The 9,692-nt window shown below is 43.6% G+C and overlaps 1 protein-coding gene across 1 annotated transcript in view; it reads right to left on the bottom strand.

Annotated features, from left to right (window-relative positions):
• Nucleotides 1–4,575: 4,575 nt before the first annotated feature.
• Nucleotides 4,576–9,692, bottom strand: part of LOC119331790 — a 7,569-nt gene continuing 2,452 nt past the window's right edge. The window contains exons 3-4 of the mRNA XM_037604963.1: nt 5,191–5,511; nt 4,576–4,913 (exon numbers count right to left, since the gene is read on the bottom strand). Of these exons, the coding sequence (XP_037460860.1) occupies nt 5,218–5,511 (294 nt within the window). The 3' untranslated portion in view covers nt 4,576–4,913; nt 5,191–5,217. The remainder of the gene's footprint in view (nt 4,914–5,190; nt 5,512–9,692) is intronic.

The raw sequence follows: 9,692 nt of genomic DNA, 5'->3' as shown, positions 1-9,692 counted from the left end.
CTTGTTCTAAGTATCGAGTTGTAATTCTTGAGTTGTAAGAAAATAAAAGTGTGATGATCATCATTATTAGAGCATTGTCCCAGTGAGGAAAGGATGATGGAGACCATGATTTCCCCACAAGTCGGGATGAGACTCCGAATGAAAATAAATAAAAAAGGCCAAAGAAGCACAAATAAAAAAAGAAAGAAAAGAGGCTATAAAAAAGAAAAGGACCAAATAAAAAAATAAAAAATGAGACAAAAAGAGAGAAGGGACAATGCTACTATCATTTTACCACACTTGTGCTTCAAAGTAGCACCATGATCTTCATGATAGAGAGTCTTCTATGTTGTCACTTTCATATACTAGTGGGAATTTTACATTATAGAACTTGGCTTGTATATTTCAATGATAGGCTTCCTCAAAATGCCTTAGGTCTTCGTGAGCAACCAAGTTGGATGCACACCCACTACTTTCTTTTGTCGAGCTTTCATACACTTATAGCTCTAATGCATCCGTTGCATGGCAATCCCTACTCACTCACATTGATATCTATTGATGGGCATCTCCATAGCCCGTTGATACGCCTAGTTGATGTGAGACTATCTTCTCCTTTTTGTCTTCTCCATAACCGCCATTCTATTCCACCTATAGTGCTATGTCCATGGCTCACGCTCATGTATTGCGTGAAGATTGAAAAAGTTTGAGAACATCAAAAGTATGAAACAATTGCTTCGCTTGTCATCGGGGTTGTGCATGATTTAAATATTTTGTGTGGTGAAGATAGAGCATAACCAGACTATATGATTTTGTAGGGATAGCTTTCTTTGGCCATGTTATTTTGAGAAGACATAATTGCTTAGTTGGTATGCTTGAAGTATTGTTATTTTTATGTCGATATGAACTTTTATCTTGAATCTTATGGATCTGAATATTCATACCACAATTAAGAAGAATCACATTGAAATTATGCCAAGTAGCACTCCGCATCAAAAATTCTGTTTTTATCATTTACCTACTCGAGGACGAGCAGGAATTAAGCTTGGGGATGCTGATACGTCTCCAACGTATCTATAATTTTTTATTGCTCCATGCTATATTATCTACTGTTTTGAATGTTTATGGGCTTTATTATACACTTTTATATCATTTTTTGGGACTAACCTATTAACCCAGAGCCCAGTGCTAGTTTCTGTTTTACCCTGTTTAGGGTTTTGAAGAAAAGGAAAATCAAACGGAGTCCAATTGACCTGAAACTTCATGAAACTCATTTTTGGAAGGAAAGAAGCCCAGAAGACTTGGAGTGCACGTCGGGGGCTCTACGAGGAGGCCACGAGGCCCCCCTGACGTACTTCTTCCGCCTATATATCTCCATATACCCTAAAAACATCCGAGAGCACAATAGATCGGGAGTTCCGCCGCCAGAAGCCTCCGTAGCCACCAAAAAACAATCTAGACCCGTTCCGGTAGCCTGCCGGAGGGGGAATCCCTCTCCGGTGGCCATCTTCATCATCCCGGTGCTCTCCATGACGAGGAGGGAGTAGTTCTCCCTCGGGGCTGAGGGTATGTACCAGTAGCTATGTGTTTGATCTCTCTCTCTCTCTCTCTCTCTCTCTCTCTCTCTCTCTCTCTCTCTCGTGTTCTTGAGGTGATACGATCTTGATGTATCGCGAGCTTTGCTATTATATTTGGATCCTATGATGTTTCTTCCCCCTCTACTCTCTTGTAATGAATTGAGTTTTCCCCTTTGAAGTTATCTTATCGGATTGAGTCTTTAAAGATTTGAGAACACTTGATGTATGTCTTGCCGTGCGTATCTGTGGTGACAATGGGATACCACGTGATTCACTTGATGTATGTTTTGGTGATCAACTTGCGGGTTCCGCCCATGAACCTATGCATAGGGATTGGCACACGTTTTCGTCGTGATTCTCCGGTAGAACTTTGGGGCACTCTTTGAGGTTCTATATGTTGGTTGAATAGATGAATCTGAGATTGTGTGATGCATATCGTATAATCATGCCCACGGATACTTGAGGTGACATTGGAGTATCTAGGTGACATTAGGGTTTTGGTTGATTTGTATCTTAAGGTGTTATTCTAGTACGAACTCTAGGGCTGTTTGTGACACTTATAGGAATAGCCCAACGGATTGATTGGAAAGAATAACTTTGAGGTGGTTTCGTACCCTACCATAATCTCTTCGTTCGTTCTCCGCTATTAGTGACTTTGGAGTGACTCTTTGTTGCATGTTGAGGGATAGTTATGTGATCCAATCATGTTAGTATTGTTGAGGGAAATTGCACTAGCGAAAGTATGAACGCTAGGCCTTATTTCCTAGCATTGCAATACCATTTACGCTCACTTTTACCATTAGTTACCTCACTGTTTTTATATATTTAGATTACAAATACCTTTATCTACCATCTATATACCACTTGTATCACCATCTCTTCGCTGAACTAGTGCACCTATACAATTTACCATTATATTGGGTGTGTTGGGGACACAAGAGACTCTTTGTTATTTGGTTGCAGGGTTGCTTGAGAGAGACCATCTTCATCCTACGCCTCCTACGGATTGATAAACCTTAGGTCATCCACTTGAAAGAAATTTGCTATTGTCCTACAAACCTCTGCACTTGGAGGCCCAACAACGTCTACAAGAAGAAGGTTGTGTAGTAGACATCACCCCCCTCATGCGTCGACGGGCCGGAAAGTTGCAGATATGTGGCCCTCCGTCACGGGCGCCCGAATTTGGCTATTCCGGCCGCCGGTGGCTGCGCCAAACGATGGAATGGCCGGGGAGCACCTCGCGCAGCCCCGGCAAAGTCCCATCGCCGCATGCAGGTACGGGTCCGTCCTGTCACCGTTGCTGACGGTTTGCCGGCATGGATTCGGCCGGTCGTCCGCCAGGCTCGGCGCTCGTGTAGAGGCTCTGTGGCTCACCGATGCCGCTCATACAGTGCGACGACTGCACGCGGACAGTTCTGCGGCTAACTTCGGGCACGCCGAAGCACCCCGGATGGGTGTTCTTCAAATGCGAAAACAACGGGGTACGTGTTGTTTCATTCGGCTTTGGCACCGCATTCTTTGGTTAAATTGCGATAGCTCATTTCGAACACCATCATGTGTGTAGGAAGATGGATGCTCAGTTTGGTTTTGGGAAGACGAATACATTGATTTATTGATAGAAAGAAACTTAATAAACGTTCTGTGCACTCCTTTGTAGAATCGAAGGCAATGAAGCGGCTGCATGTGCAACCACAGGCGAAGCAACGTCTACTTCTTTAGAACCAAAGAAGAAGAATGAAGAATGCAAAATCAAGAATCCGCAGATCGACAATGAATGCATGGAGAAGATATTGGCCCAACTAGTGGGAGTAGTTATGGAAGTCGGAAATCCTCTAAAATGCATAATTGTGGTTCTTGTTTTCTTTGGTCTTGCTATTCTAGCAAAGATTTGGTGATGTCCTATGTATGCAATGTTGCTGAAAAAACAAAGAAATGCATTATCTTGTGTCAAATTGAGGTGTAAATTTAGGATTTGCGGGCCGGCGGGAGCGGCACCAGACCAGACCCCGCAAAGCTGACCCGTAAAAAAGCATATTCCGCGAATATCCTTTTATGCTGGTCTGTTTTGCGGGGCCGTCTGCGCCGGCCCGCAAAGCCGTTTTTCCGCGAACTGCAAACGCGTTTTGCAGGTCGGCGTTATGCGGGGTCTGCTAGAGATGCTCTTAGTTTTATAAAACATAAGCTATCATGCTATCTGTCTTTTACCTTTAATAATTTTGTTCCAAAAAAAATCCGGTACTTTTGAGCCTGGATATGCACATAGAGCCTAATAGTCTGCCATCATGTTATTTATTAGCATGGAAGTATATCAAGGAAATATGATAGGAGCTGATGAATATCTTATATACCAGGCCAGGCAAAGAAAGGAAATAAACATGTTATGACTTATTTATGTTATCTGCTCAAATTAAGGAACTATGAAACTGCAGACATTTGCATAATATTTTTAACCTATATATTGATCACTGTTTTAACTTTATTTGTTGGTATATCAACTTGCTAGATATGAACATGCAAATTATACAATCATACTGCAGATGTTCTTGTGTTATTTCTGAACTTCTGCGTTATACTATATAGATCAGGCTTTTAATCACAACACCGGATCCCCATTGCACATAGCCTCTTTACGTTGACAAGTCATGGAAATGCAACCTCTTGGCACAATTATTTTTTTGCATATACCTAATTCCCTGCCTAAACATAAGCATCATGTTATTCAGTAATAATATGTCAGTAATTATCTGTGCTTTTTTTGTCTAGCATTGTGCCAAACGTTTTCATATATTGCATCTCATACCAGCTGCTCTTTTTTAATGGTTCTAGGGATTTTTCAGTTAAACGCCACGCTGGATTATTCGCAGTTCTTCCTTACTTCGAAAAAGGCTGAAGGACAATTTCCAGTGCGTCCCAATTTCCTTATAACATAGGCCAAAATCTTCGTTTAGAAAACCTGCGGCAAGCATTGAAACATTGAGCCACATCGTCTCATAGAAAATTATAGCTAGCGGTTTCAAGCATAGATAAACCATAGTCCACACTGATTCAGACATATTCAGCAAGGCCAAGCCAAGAAGGTCGCGATTTATACAAACGTCAACGGCGAAGCCACGCTAGCACATTAGTACCTAAATATAGTCAGAAGCACCCATATATGTTGTTCTTACGTACTTCATGGGAGCGACACCTGCCCCTGCCATCCAGAGTGTCTGCTCCAGAGCCCATGGTTTACTTATATACTAGAGCCACGGTGTCATTTAAATTCAGTTCGTCATGCTAACAATATAGTACTAGCAATATATTAATACTGCAAATTAGTCCGGTTCTCCTGCTTCCTTTCGCCGTGGATCAGCCCCCTCTCTGCCACAGCAAGAGAACGATGGTTAGCATTTCCAACAGAGGAGTTTTCCAGAACATAACTTCAAACTCATGTGTATGGCATACAAGTTTTGATTTCACCATTCAATCTGAATGGTACTTTGTGTTCTTATTCAACGAAGCGTAAATCCTAGAGTGTTTTCATTTGATCAAAAGCATGAGAACAATAACAGTTCTATGAACTTATGCATAGAAATTTGGCTACTAACAGTACCAACTTAGAAGATAGCAAAGAAAGATCGGATGACAGAAGCAGCACCTGTTAAGTGGCTTCACTTGCACCCATCTACTTGGCCGGGACATGCACCTGCTTCTGTCGACGTGCAAGATATTCTTCGTAGTCCGAGTCACTCTCAGATTCAGAGATCCATCCATAGCAGGGACGCCTTGTGCGACCAGTTCCTGTAGATGCCGGATGTGGCGGCCCAGCTGTGGGAGCAGGTGGGTCCATGATCATGGGGATCACTTCCCCTGTTTGCTCAACGGCTAACACAGTCTCAGAAGGTTGTGCCTCAGTGTCAACCATCACAATGGGCATGGCATTTTCTGACGGTGGCTCCATCATTGCTGCTTCCTGTTGCTGCATTACCAATACCAACCAAATCCCATGTAAGAATTGGATAACAATACAACATGCACTAGCTTTGTTGCTCGAGGGAATAAGAAACCAAAATTAAACATTGCTATCCCAAGGTATTAGTTCGGAGGCAAATCCAGTTTGTCACAAGTAACAGGAGTTTCTGCACCCTAAGGGCTTGTTCGGTTGCAACAAAATTGAAGGGGATTGAAGTGGATTGGGGTGGATTAAATCCCATACAAGTCAAAATCTCACTCAATCCCCTCCAGGAGAGGTTTAACCAAACAAGGCCTAAATGTTTTCTTATACTACAGAAAGTCCTGACGGGCAACATGTTCAGTTGTATTACAAAACCAAGTGAGAAAATACTACATAGTGCAATGCTAAATATGTACAACACCAATTCATCAGTCAGTTATGTCAGCATCAAGGAAACATAGGAGATATCAACTGGCTCACTTCTTTCAGCTGGCAGTCTTGACTGTTATCATTTTTATGAATAAACAAGTGTTTACGTGAAAAGCACATAACATTTTTTACAAGACCAACAAAGCAAATAAGCACTGCAAAGTAATCTCCAAAAAATCAAGGGGATTAAGAGAGAATGGCCGCACAAATCTAGGTGAAGTATAATCAACAAAAAAAAGGGAAGTCGCCTAACGCTTACAAAATCAGTTCTGTCAGCTGTCCCTGCTTATCTTATGTCATGCATCAAATTGCCTCAATGGGTAGTTAATGAGATTGACAGATTAAGGATATTGTTTCTTTGGAAAGGAAAAGAGAAGACTAAAGGAGCTGATTGCTTGGCCACTTCGGACCAAGTTTGTCGATCAATTCAAGGACGACTTGGAATTAAAAAATTAAGTACTCAAAATGATTGTCTTCTGATGAAATTTGTTCACCGCCTCCTTACAGCGCCAAACATTCCGTGGGCAAGATGGGTCAGAATAATTCATTTCAATAACAGGGATGTAGATGATCGCCTCCCTCTTAATACAAGAGCATGGTCACAAATCAGCACTCATTTAAGGGGTTAGAGAGAGGTGACTTGTGTGCAAATCGGAGATGGGGAGGCAACCTCATTCTGGAAAGACAAATGGCCTACTAACGGCCCCTTTTATATCCAATTCCCTGCCATCTACTTTCATGCGCTCAGGCCTAACATTTCTGTTGCGGACTGTAGGAGAGGCGGAGAATGGATAATTCACACTCGACATATCACGTCTGATCGGGCGGACAACGAGCTCCATTCACTTGCACTCTTCCTCAACTCTGTTGTCTCCAAGAGGGGTCTCTGGACAACCGAGCCCTTCATATGAATCACTAAGTACCATTCTCTGTTGGAAAATGCTACGAGCTCATGAACAGTAACATTTGGAACTGTTCAGCACCCAAAAAATGCAAAGTCTTTGCTTGGTTACTTGTCAAACACAGGATTGAAGTTAGGGTGATTCTGAAAAACCAAGGAATCGTCGACAATGACAACTGCCCATTTGGCTGCAGCAACCATGAAACTGTCTCACCTGGTTCTGGAATGCAGCAGAAGGAAACATATTTGGGAACTCCTCGGCGTCAGAATGAGTGATGTGGATCAACCGGCGGACATTTTTACTGACGGAGGAAAGTTCATCTCTGTACTCTGAAGACAAACGAAAATCTTGGGAGCTGATTGCAATCACTTTAATTTGATCTATCTTGCTAGCAAGGGATCGAAGGGTCTTCGATGTCATAACTACCCCCGCCCCGGGCTAGTTGCGAAACAATGCACGCCATGGTTAAACTCTGGTCAAACAGCGCTAAAAAAGAGGAACTTATGTCTATCCAAGAATGGATTGCGGGCTGGCCAAGGTAGTCACCTTTTCCTTTGCCCTTTGTTCTCCTATTCTGCACTCCTATTTTGTTTTCTTTTCACCCCTCTCCCTCCCTTTCTCTCCTGTTATGTACCCTGATTTGTAAGAAATGGTGGACAAGGCGATTTGGTGCCCGAGCCCAGCTAGTCCCGATATCCTCTCCTTCCGTTCCACGCTCGGGATACGAGAAAAGAGGCCTGACGCATCTGACGCTGAATTGTGGAAATCAGGCGGGAGGTGAAATACGGGACGGAACAGTGCATTGCACATGGGACCCAGGACATAGCGGTGGGACGACGGAGACGCGTGAGATAGCTGGTCCGTCGACCAGAGTGTTAGTGTTTTTACCGTGCCTAGGATCAGATCAGGGGAACAGGACGTCGGGGTAAAAGCTGAGCTGTCTGTCAGACACGTCTATGTGATACACATGCGCGCATTGGCTGTAGGCGGCCACCCGCCCCCATCCAAATCCCCCGGTCCATCTAGCACGTCGTTGTTCATTCTGGAAACCTTTGCCGAACCCTGATTTGCGCTGGTGCCCATTTGAATGGATGATGTTGGCATGGAGTTCCTCCTCAATGCCGTTGACAGGTTAGAGACTTCAGATCTGCAAAGTTTTTTAGCAATTTTCAGTGTGTTTCACTGACGCGCCATGGCCGCCGCCGTTGCCGTTGGATTCTCATGTTCCCCCTACATGAGGAGTTTGCCGATAGTCATGAGCAGCCAGATCCGGTCCCTATGTCCTTGTTGGTAAACAGCGGACCAGGAGTTGCCCTCCCTGCGGAATCAGACTTTGGCTATGGTTGTGGTCAGCAAATCGGCGTCGAGGATAACAATAGTACACGAGCTGGAGTCCGGCAACGACCTGATTCATCGCCGACAAGGTCTGCGTATCGACTGACAGAGTCAATCTGCAGGCCCGTGGGTGGACAAAAGGGTACAAAATGAAATACGTGGAGTTGTAGGATTACATCTTTTATGTCTCCTGTCCTGACTGAACATTATTTGTGTGTTGCTTATACAGTATTCAGTTAAAACTTAGCAGTTAAAAACTGGACAGTTAATCTGAACAAATTGGACCACTTCGTTACCGCACCCATATTAACCCCCAGGAATAACCACAGGCACCATGTTGCTAGCCTTGTTCCGTACAATGAAAAAAATGTTAGGAAAGAAAAATTGAATTTTGGTTTCCATGATCGCAGATTACGTCTGGGTAGTGCGCCAGCAGACAGGACACCATGCCCTTCCTGAATTATTGCTATGGAGCAGTCGATTTGCAAGTATGCGGAAGAGTCGTCGAAGAGTGTGATAACGCCCGAACTCGGGCTGAATTTTGATTCGTTAGGTGAGGCATGCGACTTCTACAATCTGTATTCATGGGAGATAGGCTTTGCTATTAGCTATGGTAAAAGCAGATTGAACACGGAGAGGACAAAGTGCATGCAACAGATTGTGTGCGGGTGCTCGGTGAGTTTTCATTTCCGAAATGTATTCTATGGCGCGTAGGGAAGTGTTTGACCGATTTGTCGTGGTGAAAAACATGCAGGGCAAACCGGAAACAGAGAACGGTCCTGCAGATGTCAGTGTCCGGCCTTGATTAGGTTGTTGCTCGCAGCAGACAACAGTTGATACATCACAGAGCACCGTGAAAAAGCCACAACCACTCTATGTCGTTGACGATTGGTGAAAAAGTGCACGGGCCGTCTCACAAGCACATTGATGTGTACACTAAAGATTTGATAAAGCAGCTAAGGGAGAATAATGTGAATCTTGGAAAGGTGTACAACATCATTGGAAGTTTGTTGCAGACTAAGGCATGGCCTAGTGGTGGGAAGGGGTTGATGCCTTCCCACCCACCCAGGTTCAAGGCATGGTACTTGTAATTTGAGTTTGTTGCACCAATTATACTGTATGGGGTTCCCTTACAGTCTTTCTGTCAAAAAAAAAACATCATTGGCAGTTTTTTTTGGGTCGATCGAGAAGGTGCCATTCACGAAGAGGACTCTAAGGAACATGTGTGGGAAGATCAGCTGTGAGCAGGCAGAAGACGATGTTAGGAAGACTTTGGAGGTGTTTGCAGACATTGTCAATGATGACCCTGGTTTGACATATAAAGTTTTGGCAGAGAAATCAAGTAAGGTCAAAAACCTCATGTGGACTAACGGAAGCGGTCGAATGCAGTACAGGTATTTTAGTGATGTGGTTACATTCAACACAACCTACATGAAAAACCTTTGGTCTTTTTGTTGGGGTTAACAACCATTTTCAGAGCATTATACTTGCTGGTGTCTTGATCAGGGAGGAACAAGTAGAGAGCTTCAAGTGGGATTT

Source organism: Triticum dicoccoides, chromosome 7A (genome assembly GCF_002162155.2).
Source record: "Triticum dicoccoides isolate Atlit2015 ecotype Zavitan chromosome 7A, WEW_v2.0, whole genome shotgun sequence".
NCBI lineage: Eukaryota > Viridiplantae > Streptophyta > Magnoliopsida > Poales > Poaceae > Triticum > Triticum dicoccoides.
This window is presented reverse-complemented; position numbering and strand designations above follow the sequence as displayed.